The sequence below is a fragment of the Setaria viridis genome, chromosome 1 (genome assembly GCF_005286985.2).
Source record: "Setaria viridis chromosome 1, Setaria_viridis_v4.0, whole genome shotgun sequence".
Lineage (NCBI taxonomy): Eukaryota > Viridiplantae > Streptophyta > Magnoliopsida > Poales > Poaceae > Setaria > Setaria viridis.
In genome coordinates, this window is record NC_048263.2 from 39,128,670 (window position 1) to 39,148,757 (window position 20,088).

At 47.9% G+C, this 20,088-nt stretch overlaps 3 protein-coding genes across 5 annotated transcripts; 1 reads left to right on the forward strand and 2 right to left on the reverse strand.

The window, feature by feature from the left end:
• Window positions 1-95: 95 nt before the first annotated feature.
• LOC117840453 (uncharacterized) lies at window positions 96-3,566 on the reverse strand. 2 transcript variants are annotated; one of them, XM_034720965.2, is made up of 6 exons: window positions 3,116-3,566; window positions 2,264-2,354; window positions 1,925-2,100; window positions 1,624-1,651; window positions 1,425-1,533; window positions 96-664 (listed from the first exon to the last, which is right to left on the reverse strand). In XM_034720965.2, exons 1-6 carry the CDS (start codon window positions 3,407-3,409, stop codon window positions 583-585), a joined length of 780 nt encoding a protein of 259 aa, XP_034576856.1. In that variant the 5' UTR covers window positions 3,410-3,566; the 3' UTR covers window positions 96-582. The 2 variants fall into 2 exon arrangements, with proteins under 2 accessions (XP_034576856.1, XP_034576864.1); XM_034720973.2 differs by having other exon boundaries at window positions 1,925-2,097; window positions 3,116-3,563.
• A 5,407-nt stretch (window positions 3,567-8,973) lies between these two features.
• On the reverse strand, window positions 8,974-12,868 carry LOC117840442 (uncharacterized). Its single transcript, XM_034720956.2, has 8 exons — window positions 12,408-12,868; window positions 11,069-11,216; window positions 10,839-10,989; window positions 10,258-10,383; window positions 10,109-10,189; window positions 9,833-10,025; window positions 9,461-9,743; window positions 8,974-9,379 (listed from the first exon to the last, which is right to left on the reverse strand). The coding sequence occupies exons 1-8, from the start codon at window positions 12,651-12,653 to the stop codon at window positions 9,138-9,140; spliced, it is 1,470 nt and encodes a 489-aa protein (XP_034576847.1). The 5' UTR covers window positions 12,654-12,868; the 3' UTR covers window positions 8,974-9,137.
• A 2,184-nt stretch (window positions 12,869-15,052) lies between these two features.
• LOC117841434 (uncharacterized) lies at window positions 15,053-19,061 on the forward strand. 2 transcript variants are annotated; one of them, XM_034721808.2, is made up of 4 exons: window positions 15,053-15,779; window positions 17,063-18,410; window positions 18,592-18,675; window positions 18,805-19,061. In XM_034721808.2, exons 1-4 carry the CDS (start codon window positions 15,363-15,365, stop codon window positions 18,852-18,854), a joined length of 1,899 nt encoding a protein of 632 aa, XP_034577699.1. In that variant the 5' UTR covers window positions 15,053-15,362; the 3' UTR covers window positions 18,855-19,061. The 2 variants fall into 2 exon arrangements, with proteins under 2 accessions (XP_034577699.1, XP_034577689.1); XM_034721798.2 differs by having other exon boundaries at window positions 15,055-15,779; window positions 18,589-18,675.
• Window positions 19,062-20,088: the final 1,027 nt, after the last annotated feature.

A 20,088-nucleotide genomic window follows, 5' to 3' on the forward strand; every position in this document is an offset into this window, starting at 1 on the left:
TAACTTCTCGTATTGTCTTGCAAGTTGCAACGCTTTAACATATGCATCATCTTCCCACTGAATGTTTCATATTTCCACAACGAACTCATTTCCACTGAGGTGAAACAGGCACAAATGAATTTATTCAAACGAATTGAGATATTTACAGTCACACTGATACACCAATGTTGAGTAGGATGGCGGATATGCAACCCACGGACTTATGTACATTAATGGTTGAAGGTTTGATACAAATGGTACTGGTAAACAGAGGTATTTAACCTATCACGTGAGATGCCACGGACTAACCCCACGTGTCATCACCAGTCCCTGATTTTTTTTCCCTTTTTTTTTGGACATTAACAGTCCCAGTCTCCCAGGATGTGGTTTGGAGCTTCGAGCAGATATATTTTCACATACGATCTCACTGTTATAAGCAATCAACGAACTTGCAGGTCAGGAATATTTACATCAATGTAAGTGTACCACAAAGGTTGGAACTTGGAACGATGTTTCCCTTTGATATTTTGAAACGCAGGGAAGCCTTTAGCATTGCCGCTGGACACTGTTTGCACGTTTGCACCGTCCAGCCATATGGACCATTCACAGAAATTTGGATATTACACGGCAGGATGTCCAAACGGCTGCTGTTGCTGCTTGTACAATCGCTGGATTCTGGTAGATACTACACAAAGACAACAGAGAATCAGCATGAGGTAGCTATACAGCTACAGCCTACAGGAATATTTAAAACCGGCAAGTTCATTTGAAACTTTCACTACATAATGCCACATCTATCCCTAGACCCAAGACACTAATTTTGTGCAAGCGCTTGCAAAATGGTATGTGGAAAATACTTGTGACGTAAATACTTGCAGAAAAAACAACATGCTGAAAAACTTTAGGAATTAGATCTACCTCGATAATAATCAGAAAAAAAATCTACCTAAACAATCAGCAGAGTGACAGGCATACAGTGATAATGACCAGCAGTGCTAGTCTGATGCATAAAGTTTAAAGAGCATATAGTTTGTCCGAGATTCACTTATCATTTTTCAATGGAAAGACAAAGCTATTCCTGCTGAAGGTCCTAGCATATTGCTCCTTTAAGCATAGTCACAAGGAGCATAGTGAGGCCTGCCCAGCAATCTACTGGAAGGAATTAAGATAGCTTTAAATGGAGTTTGAAGACTCTGTTTCGCATAGTTATATTGAAAAGCTTGCATAGCACCTGTGAAACTATCTAAGTTGTGATGCTTTTACAGAAATAAAATTTTAGCTGATGGTCCTAGCTTATGCTATGCTACAGAACCAAAAGTTTAGTCAATAGATCTAACAACTTCAACGCTAAACCAGTGAGTAAAGGGGTTCGACAGTCCTCACCTCGATCTGGGGATCACCGTCATGGAGGTTGAATATGTAACTACTTAGCAAAGGTAACTTACCCAATAGCTGTCGCACTCCATGATGCTACATTGTAAATAACTTTTGTTCCATCCCATGCCTTCTGAAGCTTGCCTTTCCTCTTTTTAGCAGAAAATGTCTTGCTAAGAGCTGACAAAAATGAAAAGTGGGAGTCTCAACATAGGATTTTTTTTCCCTTAGTAACCAAATCCATCTCAAATAAGGGAACACAGTGCTAACCTTGTTGAAGTTGATCAGGTGTCAAGTCCTGCATAACATGAATCGGTCATCATTATCACGATGATTCCAAAATTAACAAGCAATATAGTATCCTCTTCAATGATGATAATCTAGTAGCCAATACATGCAAACATAAAACAGATACAGGCCTTCTTGGATTGATACAATCAGCAGAATGGAGAAACTACATGAAGCCTAGAATAAGGATCACAGACTATTTTGGACTGAACTCATAGCCACATAATCCAACTTCTAACACTACAGAATATAGACTCGTAAAATGTAAACTGAGCGTGTATACCTTAGTTTGCTTCAGTGACAGCAAGTATGCAGCCATGAAGCATGCAATGCCATCAACTATGTCCTCTTGCTTAACGTGAACATATCCATCCTCTGAATCATCACTAACGTTCATACTCTTATCATCCCATATATCTGCCGCACTTACAAAATCCCATGATACTGTTTCATCTACTGCTACATGAACAATTGTAGAACTGCTCAGTTGCCAGTTTCAATTGAAAGGAGTAAATAAGCGGGAACTTATAAATTGTGGAAAAGTTCACTGTGTGCATTCATTGTGAAAGACAATTATTGTTAAATCTGGAAAAGTGTAATAATTCACTTGGCAAATGCGCACCTGCACCATGTTGATATACTGACTTCTGCATGCTATCTAGCTTCTCGAGAAATTCTGGTGATTGGACCCTTGATTGGAGAAGATCGCACAGCTGCAAGTGAATGAAGATGTGGAGACCTTAGGACTGTTCTAAAACAGCAGGGAATAAGTACAGTGAAAGCATAATTTAATTCATGCCACCCCAATTAAGCAACATGTATAAGTGTCATAAAATAGTTTAGACCACAGTTGAAGTGCCAGGAACTTGGCCGAAAGTGGTTCACTAGAATTTCACCATAATATCAACTATTCCAAAATCCATGGCATCATCTGCTGATTGAATTTGTTAAATTCATAGGTTGAGAACTGTGAAACGAAATACTACATCGCTTATCAACTACTCCAAAAATCCATGGCCTCATTTGCTATGCGATCTCCTTATTAACACCCTCCTCCCCCAACACACACACCCACGCACCCACCCCATGGCACAGTCGATTGTACTATATACAGTGACCTCTCTGCTTTACATCCAGATTTGACCTCGAACCTGCCACCACATGCATACTTTCCCACAGATCATCATCCATTACCCAGAAACCAGAATGCAACTACATCTGGCAAACCGTCACAATTAACTCATTTGCTGATTCAGCACCACACCAAAAAACAGTAAGGCAATATTGAGGCAGCGATCATTTAAATTGTAGCAATTTCGAGTAAATCTGATCTAATTCCTGCATGCAGCAATCTCCAATCCAGCTAAATTACGAAACGCCTAACCGCCGCTGCCTCCAATCAAACCCAATTCCTAAACTCCTACGAACTTTCAGACCACAAAATTAAGAGGTGCACAGCGAGATCTCCCCTTACCTCGTCCGTCTCGTAGTCGGCGTCCGAGGGCGGCGGCGGCTGGGCCCCCTCGTCACCGCCGCCGTGGCCGTCCGCCTCGCCGCCCCCCTCCTGCTGCTGCACCTCCCCCTTAGATTCCGCCCCCTCCTCAAGCTCCCCCAGATCGGCCTCGCGTATCATCTCGAGCGTGCGCTGGCACTGCTCCAGCACCGTCTCCAGCGTCCTCCGCCGGAGCTTCAGCTCCTCCGGCAACCTCCGCCTCGCCGCCGCCTCCTCCGCCGGAGGAGACGCTGTCGACGGGGAAGCGGGCTCCATCGAAACCCTAGGGGCGCGCGGCGACGGGGCGGGGCGGGGCGGGGCCGGTGGCTTGTCTCGCTCCGCAACGGCCAAACCCGAACGGCGAAGAAGAGAGGAGGGGGGAGGGGGAGACGTGCTCGTGCTGTATCCGTGGCGGACTTGTTACTGCGTCCGCGCGTGTTGTTTTGGTGGCTTGTTGGCGATAGCTACGGCCGGTAGTGTCGTTACGAAGATACACGGCGGTGGTGTTGCCCTCACGCCGTGCTGACGTTTGCTTGAAGGTGCGTGCTACTGAGAGGTGGGGATAAGGAGCAGGAGCCCCACATGTCAGGGACTCGTTAGGGCTCCGAGTTTGAGGAGAAGTCGTAGTTAAAGTTTGGAGTGAAATTATTACAGCCGGCAAGTGAGTCCGGGACTCATTAATCTGCTGTAAGAGAGATATTAACGGTAGCAATCATTGGAGAGGAGCAGGTACTCCCTCCGTAAAAAAAAAACGCTCGTTCTGAAAAATTTAGATAAAATAGTAGCAATACTAAAAATTTAAAGTACCTCTGAAAACTCTTCTTAATTGGATGGATTACAAGTAAAATTATTATGTGTGCACACTTGCAATAATTATCGGACCAATTAATCTTCCTTATTTAGCGAGTCTATCTCAGATATCAGGAGTAAGTGATCGATTTGTTAACCGGGTCAAAAAGTATTATGAGAATTTTTGTTGGATGGTCTGAAAGTTATATAAATATTTTTTTGTGAGATAAGTTTTGGAGGCTAAACAAACAGCCTTTTTAACTGAGGGAGTATGCACGAAGATTGGTGCAGACTAATAAACAAGAGCTAGTAATTGAACTTTTTTTCCTTCTCAGAGGGTGAATTGCAGGAAGGAAATGTCGAAGACCTCTTTGGGCCGAAGCATTACCAGCTGCATAGTTAGGTGCTAAAAATCACTACTGTGATACCCTTCAAAATTGAGTGATATTAATTCAGTTAGTTTTTTCAAAAATATTAAACTTTTTGTTTGACTGTGTGGATCATTTAAATACTTGGTCAAACTTGAGGTCCACCCTCATTTTTTATCGGTGTTTAAACCCGGCAACCTACCAAGGGAGTACCTGAGGTAGAGTTTTGATTGGTGGGTATCGCCGAAATCAAGAGCTCGATGGTGTACTTAGGCACGGAATTTAGACAGGTTCGGACCGCTAGATCGCGTAATACCCTACGTCCTGTGTGTCGTTTGCTTGTATTGGATTGAACTTGTTTTGAGGGGTCCCTACCCGCCCTTATATACCGAGGGAGCAGGGTTACAGGGTAGTTGTTTTATAAGAGTACTAATCGGATACGATTACAGAGTTCTACTCTAACTCGGAAGAGTAGTTTCCTTGTCTATGACTAGTCTCCTAGTAGTCCATGTAGACTACGCCACCCTGTATCGTAATCTCCATGTCCTGGTATGTTTCGGTGTAATTCTCCTCGTATGGATCCATACAAACCTTCTGGTAGGTTCATGGATGTATGCCCGACAAGCACCCGAGTACTTTGTGGTCAAATGTAACAGCCTTGAGTACTTTTTGCAGACGTTGCTCGACTAGTTTGTGGTGCTCTTCGAGTACTTTGGTCGTGGTCAAGTCTTCGAGTACTTGAGTGCTGTCATGCGGCTGGAAGGTACTCTAGCCTCATCTGACGTCGTTTCTGAGAAGTCTGTCTTCAAACCTTTACATGGAAGTGCGATGAAAATCGCACTCCATATGGAGTAGCCCCCGAGCTTTAGACTGAATTGAAGAATCAGGCTGAGGGTCAATCTGCATTTGTTCCATCTTCGTCTTGATCTTTGAAGAAAAAGAATTTTTTTATCCAATAGGCACAGTATACGCAACCCCCGAGCCGTTACCTGACTAGTTTGAGAGGTATAAGGATCTTTTAATTTGTTATTCTGACCTTTTAGCTTCTGCCGGTTTGGAAAAAACCTATCTTGCATGGATAAAGCCATAATTGCTGCTGATTAGCGAAAACATCAGACCGTTACCCCGGAGACTCCGCCGCGGTTGTAAAAGTTCGGGGAAAGATACCCCTACCCTTTACGCTGCCATTTTATATCTGTCATTTGTCTTGGCCGAAGAACCCTAGCTCTCAGTGGGACCGCGAGGAGGGGAGCTGGAAGATGATGCCGTACCGCCGCCGCCAAGATGGACGCCAAGATGGGTACGATGATGACCGCGCTGGCCTCTGAACCATGAGCACCGGCTTGCCTGCGCCGCACCAAGCCGCCACGGCCTCACCTCACCACGGCGTCACCACCCCATGATCCTCGAGCCCCCACGGTGAGCACAACCACACATCCCGTTACCTGCCCTCTGCACGACGAGTCCGTCTGACGGCAAAGCTATCGTCTTTTTCTATCTCTGGAGCCGGCCTTCGCGTCGCGCTCGTCTCCTGTAGGTCACAACCCTGTTGTGCTCCTGCCGCCACTCAAGTTCTGCTCGCGGGCAAGGTGTGACTTTTCTCCGCACGGCTGCTAGCTGCCCACCTCTCTGTCCGGCCGTCAAGCCGCCTTACAGGAACTACCGTCGCTTGCTGTCGCCACCAGCCGTTGCAGGCCCTGGACGCTGGAGCCCCGCGCGCCGCTACAGCCGTGCCACGAGCAATGAGACCCCTTGCACCACCTGCCCTGACGCATTGCACGCCTACGGGCGCAAGGCCAAGGCTGAGCTTTGGCCCAGCCGCCGCACGCCGCAACCCACTGCTGCCCTACCACATCGTCACCACGCCACGCCGCATCGTCACGCAGTGCCGCGACGTCATGGGTGCGGTCACCACGACGCCGCGTGTGCCTCGCCGCCACCTGCAGCCGCGCCAGCCAATCAGCAAGCGGCCCCATGCGTTGGCCGTACAGGATCCAGCTGGCACACCGAATCCCGGCTAAACCTTGGATGGCCATGTGTGCGCCATGTGGGCGTCACGTGGCAATGCCACGTAGGATTAGACTAGCCACGTTGCTGCCACGTGGAGCCACGTGGTGCTGATGTGTCAAGGGCCAGGCCCACTCGTGGGGCCACAACCAGTGGGGCCCACCGGCTGACCGGTGGGGCCTAGTTGACCGCTGACTAGTCAATATTGATCGGGTCAACACTGACGTCATGATGACGTTAGCTGACACGGGGCACCCTTCCATGGTGCCATGTTGCTCAATCTAGTGCTGACACGTGTCATCCCTTTTATGAATTTTCAAAATTAATTAAATAATTACATAAATCCTTTTATCTTTAAAAAAATCATAACTAATTCATTTGAACTCAGAAAAATATGAAACCAGTTGCATTAAACTCGTAAAATCATGCCCGTGTTGTTTGTAGCTAGTTTGGTATTATTTGAATCCTCTAATTTGGATTTCTTGAAGTTTTTGCCTAGATGTAATGACAATTAATTTATACTCACGTTGTATCTCAATCTATCAAGACTGGAGTTACTACTTCGAGAACTCTCATGACCTCGGCTACACTGAGGAGGACTTCAGCGACAACAGATAAGATATGATCCTATGCGTGCTTAGTTGCTAGCGCTTTATTTATGATGCTTGGATGATGATTGATTGCATAGCCTATGATTCTGACCATGCCTTGATAATTGTTTATCCCGTTTCCCTTGTTACTTCCTTGTGGACTAGCTACGGACCCCTAGCTAGTCCACCTTATCTATATCCATATACATCTTTAAAGTTATGGAGGGGTATATGTCATGGATTTGGTGATAGGATTCCTTGTACACTCTCGCGTGTGTTTTGGGTGAGTGTGATCCCTTGACGTGTTTTGGCGGAAGGAGTGCCTTGCTAGGAGAGAGCATTCTGGACTCTCTCCACCACCTATGCCTGTGGCAGGTACCTTGTTTGACACTAAGGAGCAGGTGACGTACTTGTACGTTGCAGGTGCTTCGGCACATACTTTGTGGAGTTGAGTGCTCGCTCTCGGCCCCTAAGGACCGAGTCAGTTTACCACCAGTCACAGTATCTATTTACGTACATACTGTTCGCCTTGTTATGAGCAGGGTTCGGTCCGAGACTAGTGGTGGATAGTGCTCAGCCTGTAGGAAGATTGGGGGATCAGTGTAAGAAGTTCGAGGTGTTGACCTGCTCTGACCAAACCGCACCCCGGCGTGTGTAAGTTTCACAACTTCAAGGTCTTCAACTGGTGACAACGTGCCCTACAGTTGAGGACGGTTCCAGACTAAAGGAAATAGGAGAGTGCTATCCACTTGCTCCAGTCGTTAGGTAAGGTTTAGACGGCCGACCCTGTTCAGCTCCATCCGTGCAGGTACAGATGTACAACATCTGCAAAGTGTATAAACCTATAGCTATAGTCCATGTCCACTGGTTATGGATAGTACTATTGACTACCGCTACTTCTAACTAGACTTATACTATTCTTCTACCTCCTCCTTTTGACATAGGTTGGCGTTTGCCGTTGAGATGTGATGGGAGGGAGCTCTCACATCGCCTAGTGTGTTTGGGTGCTGGATTCTTAGGTGAAGGATCTAGTTATTTGTGATGACTTTGGGGGGATTTGGGAGACAGGGCTAAACTTTAGCCCCTGTCACATCGGATGTTTGGACACTAATTCAGAGTATTAAACATAGGCTAATTACAAAACCAATTGTACAACCCCTAGGCTAAATTGCGAGATGAATCTATTAAGCCTAATTAGTCCATGATTTGACAACAGGGTGCTACAGTAACCATTCGCTAATGATGGATTAATTAGGCTTAATAGATTCGTCTTGCGATTTAGCCTAGGGGTTCTACTATTAGTTTTGTAATTAGCTCATGTTTAATCCTCCTAATTAGCATCCGAACATCCGATGTGACAGGGCTAAAGTTTAGCCCCTGTCTCCAAAACACCCCCTTCCTTGATGTGAGGTGTTAACCTCGGAGATGGTATTGCTTTGATGCATCCTTGATTGTTGCTGCTGCATAAATCTCTTCAGCCATATATAGGTTTATACATGCATATAGTCTTATTCCCCCGTTTCCTTGGCCTGATGCTATTAGGAGTTGACATGGCCTACCCGCTTATCGGGTAGATGGTGGCTTTTCAGGATGGGAGCCCGACTACGACTTCGACAACGATGGATGGGAAGACTGGGATGGTCCCTCGCTCAAGTTGCCTCTGGAAATGGTGTTCGGCATAGCTTATATTTTCGCTGCATAGATGTTTTACCTTCCATGATTCAGTTCTGATGGAGGCATGTGCTGAAGTGATGTACTCGATATTTATGATATTATTCCTTTATTGCTACTTTTTATTTATGTGTTGGTATAGATTTCTACTATCTGAGATAAAGATTCACGTATGATAGTCTTTTTGGACTATCACGAAGGTACGTAGGCTTGAATTCTCAGAGAATTCAGGTCGTTTCAACTACCCAGTGCGGCAGTGCCCATCATGCAGCAGCCTGATACAGTATACAGGAAAAAGATTAATACATTGATCAGAGCAGAAGTCCGAACTTTTCCAGCGATACTTAAGAAACTTGGACCAGATTTAGGAATGAACAAAACCGCCATATGTGACGAACCTTTTCGCCAACATACATTACCCGAAAACATACTCTACATTCAAATTATTCTACCAATGATATCATGTCTAGGAAATTACAGTCCCGCTATAATCAGACAGGATGAGCATTACATCTTTTTGTTCTCTAAGGAAAAACAAGGTACAAGAGGTATGTACAGGGATGGGAATGGATGTCAAGGTTAATTTGACCAGACATGCACCAGGCCTTTGCTGTTTCCAGTGTATATTTCGTTGCGGTCCTCATCGTAGAAGAGAGCGGTGATGTCCTCGAGAGCTTCTGAAACAGTGCTATGGATAGTAGATCTGCTTTTGTCGCCTCTATTTCGAGGAGCAATTGTGAGAGTAGGATCACTGGGGGAGATCTTTGCAACGCACTTTCCCGTAAAGATGTTGCTCATGTTAATTGATCCCATGGATGAAACTGGAAATTCAGCAAGTTTATTCCAATTAGTAAAGGAAGTAGGATCAGGAAATTACAAGTTTGACTGCAATTTAGCTATACCTCCTCCAGCCTCACTGTCAACACAATCTGCTACCTGCTTTGAAACTTTGCAATATGAGATAATCAGGTCCTGGTCAGCAGTGATGTATATATTATTTGTATTGCAGTTAGGATGCCATAACTCATGATCCTCAAATGATGTAACTAGCTCTCCACGGAAATTCCAGGCTGCAACTGTCCTATTGCAAAATGTCAGGAACAGATTATTTTCGTAGAGAAAGATGAATGCTGAAGGGGTCATGAACTCAGTTTTGTTGACTTCAATCAGATCGGAGTTTCTAACCTGTTCAGGAACTAAAGTCAGTTCAAAAATGAAATGCAAATTGCAGTTCCCACAATGAAACAAGTAGCGGGCAAAATATAGTGTCTTACATCAATAATCTGGAGATTTTCCTTGTCTTGCTTCACGAGTAGCTTTTCATTAAACTGTTCAATGAAATCAACCTTTCTATTTCTATGCAGCAACTGACTGAAGGTTTTCAGCGGACTTCCGTCCTCAATTGACAATATCGTCAGTGGAACATGACAATTCGTCTTCTGATATATCACGAGCATGATTCCAGGACTGATGGAAAAGAATATGGGTAAGAATGTGATATGAACTACCTAAATCAAATATGAATTTAGCAGTGATCAGTGACAGCAAACCTTATTTTTATCTCCTGGATGTTCTTATCGCATATGGAATACAGAAAGTTGTAGTTCTTTAGATCAAAAACTTTGTAAGTGCTGCAAAGAATAAGTGTTAAACAATGCATATGCTTGCTGTCATATTGTTGAGCAAAAATGTCACTTACCTATCCTGGGCTGAAAAGGTCAATACTTTGCCATTAACATCATCAAACTCAACAAAGCCAGGATATTTTAATGATTCAGTTTCAAACAAAGGAAATCCATCATTCAATTGCCCTCTTCTGATGTACCTAAAAAGCAATTGCAACCACAGAAGACATATAAGTCTAAATGAATTAAAAATAAACTGCTGCTTTGAAAAATGCTACTCCCTCCATCCCAAATTCAGGTCGTTTTAGGATTTTTAGATTCATATCTTTTGCTATGTATCTGGACATAATATATATCTAGGTGCGTAGCAAAAGGTATGAACCTAGAAATGCTAAAACGCCTACAATTTGGGACGGAGGGAGTACCAAATTGATCATGTCTTACAAAAAAGCAACAAGCATCCAACAAAAGTACCAGCATCAGAAGCCATGATAACCCTACCGATATTTTTTTAAAAAAAGGCACATCGATCATGAATAAAAGCATAGCACTAATAGCACACATGATTTTGCAGACACCAAGAAGATCAACAGCTTAGCAATAAAAATTCAAAATGCATTGACTAGGTTAAGAAAAAATGAATGAGGTATCTTACTCTATTGGAGTTGTTCTGCACTTCAACGAACTGAAACGATCTGATTCATAAACTGAAACGGTGATAAGGGAATCATTGTTCTTATTATAAAACAAGCTCCTAATAACTTCATCGGGACTTATATTCAAGTAGCATATGCGCTTGTTTGTTGCTGTCAAACAATAAGAAGGTTTATCAGGAACATAAACAGATAGAAATCATAAACAAATACTGCAAAGCATGAGACTTACTTCGATTAAATGCAGCACATAAACCTGATTGGGCAAGTGCAAATATAACATCCTTTGCTGCAACAATTTCAATGATTTTGGTTCTGGTCCACAAAAATGGCAACTGGACAAGAAAATGGACTTCATCATCATAGGTGTCATATTCTTCCTGCACAGAAAATTTCAATCAAAAGGCATAAATTACAGTGTAATATCTAAAGTCTAAACCTTATAGAGCAACACAACAGATAGTACACACTGAAGTCTTTTCGTTCACAGTGTCATTAGTACTTAACATTGATCTTGTGACTGCCCACTTGAAAATTTCTTTACTATAGGTTTTGCTGTTTTGGATGACCAATATAAGAACAACCATATCTCAAAAGATATCAAACTGAAAATTGTGTTTCTTTTCAGTTCCTTCTATCCATAGTTGCAAACAATATTAATTCAAATTTGAGACAGGAAAATGAAAAACTACACTTCTAAGTCAGCATAATACGCTCAATTTCTTCTTCGTGCCCCTGCAACTCAATCAACCACACCATATTTGGAGTGGGGTGGGGTGGGGTTGACAAAATAAATATCTTACAAGACTGTGACACTCCAGTATGTTGGCCGCATAATAGGCAAAAACAGAAATGCAATATGTCAAAGTTACTATTTGCTCACATGTTGATGTTGGTAAGCTCATGCTCTCAAATGTGCTATAGCGGTGGTTTGGTTACTCCAAATTCGTTGAACAGTATAAAAGTCTTGTTATCCACCTAGTCACGAGGATGAAAGCCCACAAGTTGCAATTTAACTGACATTTACTAGTCTTCCAGATTCCTCAGTAACAACAGTTTTCATAAATCCCATGGATAACTGTACACAAAGTTAGGTGCATTTGAATGTTTAATAACTGAGGGGAAAAAGGAGAAACAAAGATTTAAGAATTCTAAGCTATATTCATTTCCAGCACATGCAGTCTAGCAAACTGATGACAAAATGTGGTGGCAGGTCATGTAATGAATTCGTGTGTGGAGTTACTTGCACTCTGTACTGGGATAGGATGTTAGGAATCGATACTCCTATTACAGCTGGGAGTCCCAGATCTAACCACACCCACGCCTTGTCAGAAGCAACTTCAGTTCACCCAACCATCAGTTATTCAGTTTCTAACCATTATACTAACACCTCCACAAGTATCGCCATTTCATACAAGGAACAAGTCGAACAGGACATTCCCTGAACTGCTGAATTAACAATCCTAATCACCTCCCGGATCAGCTGGAGAAATGAGCTTACAGGACGCCACTAGATTCTCTACGAGCATATAAGGAACCAACAGCTACGAGGGGGTGCCCGGATGACAGACCTGGAGCTGGAAGTTGCGGAATTTCTCGGGGCATGAGAACGCGGAGGAGGAGGGCGCCGCGGGCCTCGGCGGTCGTCGGTGGCCGCCGCCGATCTCGCGGCGCGCGACCTTGTGGATGGAGTCCGCGGGGTCGCGACGCGGCGGCTTGTGGCACGTGGAGCGCAGGCCGGCGGAAAGCCACGCGCGGCGCCGCGCGGCGGTGATGCGGAGGCGCACGCGCAGGCCGGGCTTGTGGTGGTGCTCCATGTACCTGGGCCCCTCCCCCGCAGTGGGGGAACCGGGAGCAAGCGGTGGCGGGTAGGTGGGGAGGGGGAGGGGGAGAACTCAGAGCTAGGGTTTTGGGCACGGAAGCGCCATGGGAGCGAGGTGGGGAGCAAAAGAGTGGCGGGGAGGAGAGGAGGGGAGGACGAACGGCGAGAAGAGAAAATCGACCGGGGTTAGTGCCCACAGCTGGGCCTGCAGGACGACATGGCTCATTTTGGACTTCAGTATACCGAAGAGTCGAGCAAGAGAGTCAGCAGGACTCACGTCCTCAGCGATTCTCTCGCGTAAAAAAAACTATATTATCTATCACTCCCTCCGTTTCAAATTGTAAAACGTTTTAATATTTTATTCATAGATATATAATTTGGAACGGAGGAGGGAGTACGGTTGTAATTTTTAATTAATATATGAAATTGTGAATGGAGATTCTAAAGACTGGCGGATCGCATCAATTATTGTGACAGCACGTAGTTAATAAATTTTACATTGTAGAAAATAATTCCGTCTAATTAAAGAGCTGGAGAAAAGTGTATTCAATTAGAACAAAATCCGATCAAAGTATCTACAGTGGTCAACTGGACACGAGAACAAGTTGAAACCAGTCAACCACCTAACAAGCCCTGCCCGTGAAGGTAGCCACCGGTTATTTGGCTGCTTCTCATCCATGCATACCCGGGTGCATCTCGTCTTCGTTGCATCGCCGCCACCGCCCATGTATCACTCCCTCAAGCGGGGTCAAGCCCATCACTACCCATCACTCGATTGAACTCAATCTCAAACTAGGCTTTTTTTCATGTGGCTGATGGAAACTACTTGGATACATGGTGTGGGCTACAATGGAGCTTAGTGCGGCTTGACATAGCTTTCAGATGATGGTTCGGTGCTTGCAGGTCGATCGAGCCGTACAACAATATCTCTAGATGTGATGTGGTGAGGTCATATTAATTTTTAGTGGCAATTTAAATCATAGGTTTGGTTTATGTAGGCAATCTTTTTGAAATGGCTTTCTAGACCGACTCTGATTCCAGTATTGTAAAACCATAATCTCCGTAACTCCATTACTCTCGGCCAGAAAACCGTGGAATCTCCATATAAAAATAATGATCCAAAAGCTTCTGATGTAACGCACCTGGTTCTAGCATTATTCTTGCACCACACCTGCTATATGCGACTTCCAGCGCTTGTTTTTCAGCAGCAGCACGCCCTGATCATTCGTGAAAGCAGTAAAACTGCAGCTTTTCTGGCTCCTGAGATCCTGAACATGTCCCCTACTCATCAATCATCCATTCATGCTCTGGAAGACATTGCATTATTTGCATCCACGACGAGAAAATCATGTGCTTGGCCGCACAGAAACGGCGCCCGGCAACGCAATTACGCAACCAGTATGGGAATTCCGAAGAAGAACGGTCATCGCTAGCTCCATTTAACTGCGCTGGCAGTCCGTGTCCCTGGCCCTGCTTCCAGTTGTCGTACCACTAGATTCCCGTGACGCAGGTACACAGCCCGGGAATAAACTCTTCACGGAGGCGTTTAGACACACAGAGTGGCAGCAGGCTTGCCAGTGAGACGCCGCTCGCCCCGGCAGGACTGCATAAATGCGGCACGTACAAGTGTGGCGCTCGTAGCCCTGCATCGGGTGCCACTGCCACGATCGCGAGGGTGTAAATGGGCATCAGGAGCGGACGCAACCAGCGCTCTGGCGCATTCGGGTTGTTCGTACCGGCCGGCGGCCGGCTGGCTCTCACATTCTCTCGGACAGAGCGCACCGCCACGGGCAAAAGAACCGGATCTTTGTCTGGGTCTCTGCGAGACGACGACGCGCCGGCCGCAGCCGCAGAAGGTATGGCGCCCGGACCCTGCGCCGCGCACGCTACCGTGCCCCGCTGCGTGCTCTCGCGGAGGCGGCAGCGCGCCATGTTACGTGCCCCACGCGAGATGTGACCTGTGACCCCTCGATCGGTGTATGTCCACGGCTTGTAATGTCGTCGGTTAATGGATACTACAATACACATGTCACGAACCAAACTCGTAGGCCTGGGCTACGCAAGCTGTGCACTCCATGCATGTCTGTGTGAGTTAGCTGCGTGCTAGGCGCCTATGCTATGCTAGTCAAGTCCTCCTGTTTGCGTTAAGCTGCACGCCACTTGATGATTTTCAGGCAGGAGGCGTCCTGCATGTTCGCCACCGGGACAAACAACTGGGCCAGCATATTTAACCGCCCACGCCACAACCGTGTGTGTGTTCGGTCGTCCTGGCCCACGCCAAGTCCGCGCGGTGCCGGCCCACCCAACCGTCCCCACACCCCCGCCCGAGGCAAAGCGAAGCCAACCTGCGACCGCGAGGCAGAGGCTTCCCCAAATAATCCCTCCTCGCGCGTCCGTCGGTTTCCCCCACGTAACAAACCCACCGGGTCGCCGCCGCGCGTGCGCCCCACGACGCCACGACACGCCCCGGCCGGCCGGCCCGGTATCTCCTCCCCTCTGGCCGCCCTCCGACCAGGGCACCTCGAGGTCAAAAGCCCGACGTGAAATCCAACCCCGAGAGCCTCCGCCACGTCCCATTTCTTCCAAAGCGCGCGTGCCTGCGTGCGTGCGCAGGAGCCGGCCGACGTGACGACCAGATAAACCCGCGAGCGCCGCGTCAACCAGGCCGGCCGGCCCCCGCGCGGCGATCGACGACCGACAGATCATGCCGCGCGCTTCCGGCTCCGGCGGCGAGGAGGTGGAGGTGGACCTGTGGGCGATGGCCGCCGAGCTGGAGCGGCAGTTCGCGGGGTACAAGCAGCGGCTCGCCGAGCGGGACGGCACGGCGGCGCGCGAGCACGACGACGACACGGGCGGCGGCGGGGACGATGAAGGGGAGGCGGAGGCGGGAGGTCGCAGCAGCTGCAGCGACGTGAGGGGGAGGATGTACGAGGCGTACGTGCGGCGGAGGGACGAGCGGCTGCGGGAAGGGTGGCACGCGCGCATGGAGCGCAAGGAGGCCGAGGTCAAAGCGCTCTGGGCGCAGCTCGAGCTCACCGGCCGCGCCTTCGCGGCAGCGGAGAGGGCGCCCGGCGGCGGCGGCGGCGGTGACCCGACGGCGACGACCGCCGCCGGAGATGAGGTAGGTAATTCTGTTACGTACTGCCACACGAACAAAACCGCACGTTTCTTGGCTCGCGGTTGTTGTCACGACACGTTGCCGTTCTCTTTGGCTTCCTTTCCTGGACGGGTCGTTTTTTAACGGTTCCATCTCGTTTTTAGAGGATTCCTAGCTGTATGGAGCTGGTCTTCATAAGATTCCCGTTGATCCTTGCGATGATCGAACTATGGGCATAGGGTGGGCGGCATATCGATGTGACACATTCCCGTCATTGCCGTGCGTTCTCAACGACCGGCGAAAAGCACAGTTTCGGGCTTCCTTTTCTTGGCCATGCTCTGCTGCGATCTGCCAGAAGACGATACTCCCGTCATACGTTTTCTCTGTTCTTCCATCACGCATGCTGCCTGCCTAAGTGCCATATATCCTTGAACACAAGCGCAACATTCCTGAGAAGAGTTTCATGTCCAAATTCCAACGTTCCAATAGGCTGAGGCCAGGAATAAATGTGGGTGGGAAAACAAATGGTTTGGGAGCAGAACCTGGCAAGCAGCAGCATCCCGTCAATAAAGCACGTCACGCTTAGACCCTGAAGCCTCTTCTCAGATTCACACCCAGGTCATTCATTCCCTTGTGAAGCCGTTCTCCTCCGCCATCCCCTTGATCCATTCCCTCTGCTTCTGCCCTTGGGATCAGGCAGCGTCATGTTCAGAGTTTGGCTTCGAGAGCAACCTATCATTACACCACATCGTACGGGATGCGAATGAATGATGATCACGTACGTGCGTACGAAAACGGATGCCCTGCTCGATGTGGTGTTCAACTGCGTCAGCTTGTCCGTGCTCCGTGGTACCTGTCCTTGGAACGGGTTCGATCGTTCAAAGAAGAGAGTACCTGTACTTGCTTGCTGCCATGTGGAAGAGTCAGCAATTCGCGTCACGGACTCATCCGTGTCGGCTGCCGAAAGTTGAAGACCCGAAGGAGATGTCATTCTTCATCATTTAAGCACGTTGTGTCCTTGTCGTATGGGTCGGCTAGTTTTGACCTTCTCGTTGAAGTTTTTAACGCTGATCAGGTCGGGCGACTGTTTCCATTGCCTTTGAGAAAACGAGAGATGCTATGCTTCATAGCTGAAATTCAGATCTTTACCGTGGACGTATCCTGACCGTTGGATCGGAATCTGGACGGTATATGGTTATCATTAACATCTAGACCATTCTGGCTCCCAATGCTTCTTTTCTTAATGTCTTTTTTTTCTCCGGTCTCCGATCATGTTTGATGGCGTCCTTTTTTGATCATCTCTGCAGAGGAAAGCTGAGCGGAGCGACGATGACAAGAGAAGAAGCTCTGACACTGCTCTTGCTCCGAGGAGGATCACCGGCAAGAAGCACGCGCGGGCCAGGAGCTTCTCGTCGTCCATGACCACGAGCAGGAGCCGCACCGACGCCGGGAGGCGGCGGGCGCTGTCGCAAGAACCGCCACCGCCAGAGACACACGCCTCTGCGGAAGCCAGCAAGGACAACCAAGTGCGCCCGGGCGGCGGTGCCGGTGCGGTGACAACCGCAGCGACGGCGACACTGAAGACATCTCTGCGTCGCAAGAACTCCGGGAAAGGGCACGGGTCCACGAAGCCGGCGGGGCCGAAGTTGCCGCGCTCTCTGCCCCGACGGGCTAGCTCAGGCGCCCTCGAGGCTCTCGGCAGAGAGGTTGTTCTGCTGCCGAACGCCGATGCGGCTGCGCCCGTGCAGAGCAGCTCGAGCGAGTGTGCTGCCCGTGACGAAACCCCGAAGGCTTCTCCCCCGTGGCCGTTCGTTGTCAAGGAAGGCAGTAGCGGCATCACCTGTGCAGAGAACGCGGGGGTCGCCTCGCCGGAGTCAGATCGCGGCGAGGCGTTCGAAGGTGTGCCGGAGGGCGAACCTGAAACCAAAAACGCCGGCGTCGAGAAACGCTGCGAAGAGAAGGTCGACGCGTCTCCTGACAAGCCTGGCAATCCCAACGGAGAGATCACCAGTGACTCGGAGACCGAGCCGAGCTACGTCTTCATCAACAAGGACGCCGCCGAGGAGCAAGCCATGACGGTTTCTGAGCCTTCGAAATTGGCTGGTTCGGATGCTGCGCTAGATTCAGACGTGAGGACAAACGAAGAGAATGCCGAAGCGACACCGGCGCCCGCCGACGCCACTGCCGCAGAAATCGCGACGACGAATGCCGAGGAAGCGCCGGCGAGAGAGAGCTCCGACGAGTCTTCTTTCTCCGTCAGGTCGGGGCTGAGCGCGCGGCCATCATGCAGCTCCCGGGACCAGTCCATCGAGAGGCTGCTAGAAGCGGACGCCGTTCTCCTGCGGAAGAAGCGCGAGGAGCGCGCGGAGAAGAACACGCCGAAGACGCCGGGCAGCGCCGGCAGCAGGGTCTCCGGCGCGGCGCGATCGCCGAGAGATACGGTGAGGGGATTCAGGAGGTTCCTGAGCTTCGGGAAGAAGAACAGAGGCCGGGAGGTCACCGTCATCGACTGCACGTCGCCGTCGGTGCCCTCGCTGGCCGACGACGACAGCGCGAGCGGAGGGTGGCAGTCCGCTGGTTCGATCAAGCCCAGGATGGGTTCCTCGGATGCTGCCTCTGATGATACTGACCATGGCTACACGGCATCTCCACAAGGTAATTTTAATGCTCTTTTCTTCTGAAAATTTTCGTGCGATTTTATTTAGCATCCCTATCTTTTTTAAAAAAAATAAAAGTGTTCCTAAAATTCATACAAAACTTTTGCATGCTCCTTTCATAATCTGTGCTCTTTAAACTGTGACACTCACAACTGGACTGGCTGGTGTATTTTCAGCAGCTTGCTCTTTGCGAAGCCTTGTAGCTGCTTCTCCTGCAAAGTCTGAGCTCGCTGAGATAGTTCCACAAGAGAAATCACCAAAAGGTAAATACGTTTATGGTGCCTACATTACATTAACGTCTTGGCACGCATTTTGTGTAGTTCCTCAGGCCACTTTTATTTTCATTTCTCTGCCACTGAACTTATGCATCCTTTCTGATTTTGCTATTGCAGTTCATCGTTCCTTCTTCACTTTCCGATCGCTCAACTGCGGTAGGGGCTGATTCAAGGCGTTGAGAGTGTAATTATTGTAAATTTTAGAGATAAAGGTTTCGAAATTAGGTTGCTGTCTGAAATCTTCTGTATTTTTGCTTCGCGTGTTGTTCCCTTGTCTGGTGCCTGTACGAGTTTGTTAAAGGATCTGTTATCCGGCCAGATGTATACATTTATACTACATTAGTAGTAGCGTTACTGTGGTTTGTGTAGATCCATCCATCGTGCATGAATGAAGGGCCAACGAAGGACTAAAACAGAAACTTCTGAATCTTGTCCAGTTTTTTCTGGTGTTCTTATCGTAGTTCATGAATTGTCACAATCAGGATTGTCATCTGTTTGACTCCAGCAGCGGCAGTGAAAAACACGTTGTATACAGTATGTTGGGCTGGCTGGGGGGAATGCATTTCACACCCATGCTCCTAAACATGACACGCTGAAAGTAGTACAATCTTTCACTATATAGTTAATGAGAAGTATCTTCCAAATGGAGGGAAAACATCTTACTTTGGAATAGTTACAGGAGGGGTTACTGTTGGTGACAGATTTCCTCTACCCGCAAAGAAGGAAGACTCCTCCTTATAACCGAGTAGTAATCCCATCCCCTGAAGTATATAAAGGAGGGCAGAAGTAACTAGATCGGCAGATAGAGAACCACAACAGAGGACCAAATTCTCAATACCAAACAATACCTAAGCACAAGGCAAAATATACGACACCCCAAACAGGACGTAGGGTATTACGCTAATCTGATGGTCCGAACCTGCATAAATCTGTGTCTTGTGTCCTCGCTTTTACCTTTGACTTCCAGGTCTGGCGATCCCCCACCAACCAATCTATTACCTCGGGATACCCTCGGTAGGTTGCTAGGTATAAAACACCGACACCTGGCGCGCCAGGTAGGGGTGATCGACGAGATCATCGAGCGAGTTTGAAGGACCTCATCATCAAGATCAATCTACTCTACAAGATAAGAACACTGTTTTCCCATCCAATCGATGACTTGATGTGCAATTATGTTGGAGTCCGAGACGAAGTCGTTGGATAGGCTAATTCCGAGCTAGCATCTGTTCTCGCCGAATTGGAATTCGAAACGAAGTGCGGAGTGGAGCAATTCACCTGCTGTTGATCGTCTCCAAGCATCAATATCGAGATGGAATAGAATTGGACGACGTCAAGACGGAATCCTACAGGGAATCGATTTCCTTAGTCGAGTCCAAAGCGAAAACAAGCTTTGTTGATCGG

Bases quoted from the DNA above. Each gene is read 5' to 3' on its own strand.
- LOC117840453 (XM_034720965.2), bottom strand. From the start codon at position 3,409: ATGGAGCCCGCTTCCCCGTCGACAGCGTCTCCTCCGGCGGAGGAGGCG. The intron at 2,101-2,263 runs GTGCGCATTTGC...TTGTTCATGTAG, and splicing joins AGTATATCAACATGGTGCAG to CAGTAGATGAAACAGTATCA. The intron at 1,652-1,924 runs GTATACACGCTC...CATGTTATGCAG, and splicing joins TGTCACTGAAGCAAACTAAG to GACTTGACACCTGATCAACT.
- LOC117840442 (XM_034720956.2), bottom strand. From the start codon at position 12,653: ATGGAGCACCACCACAAGCCCGGCCTGCGCGTGCGCCTCCGCATCACC. The intron at 10,990-11,068 runs GTAAGTCTCATG...ATTGTTTGACAG, and splicing joins ATGTGCTGCATTTAATCGAA to CAACAAACAAGCGCATATGC. The intron at 10,026-10,108 runs GTTTGCTGTCAC...CTTTTCCATCAG, and splicing joins ATCCAGGAGATAAAAATAAG to TCCTGGAATCATGCTCGTGA.
- LOC117841434 (XM_034721798.2), top strand. From the start codon at position 15,363: ATGCCGCGCGCTTCCGGCTCCGGCGGCGAGGAGGTGGAGGTGGACCTG. The intron at 15,780-17,062 runs GTAGGTAATTCT...TCATCTCTGCAG, and splicing joins CGACCGCCGCCGGAGATGAG to AGGAAAGCTGAGCGGAGCGA. The intron at 18,411-18,588 runs GTAATTTTAATG...GTGTATTTTCAG, and splicing joins CTACACGGCATCTCCACAAG to CAGCTTGCTCTTTGCGAAGC.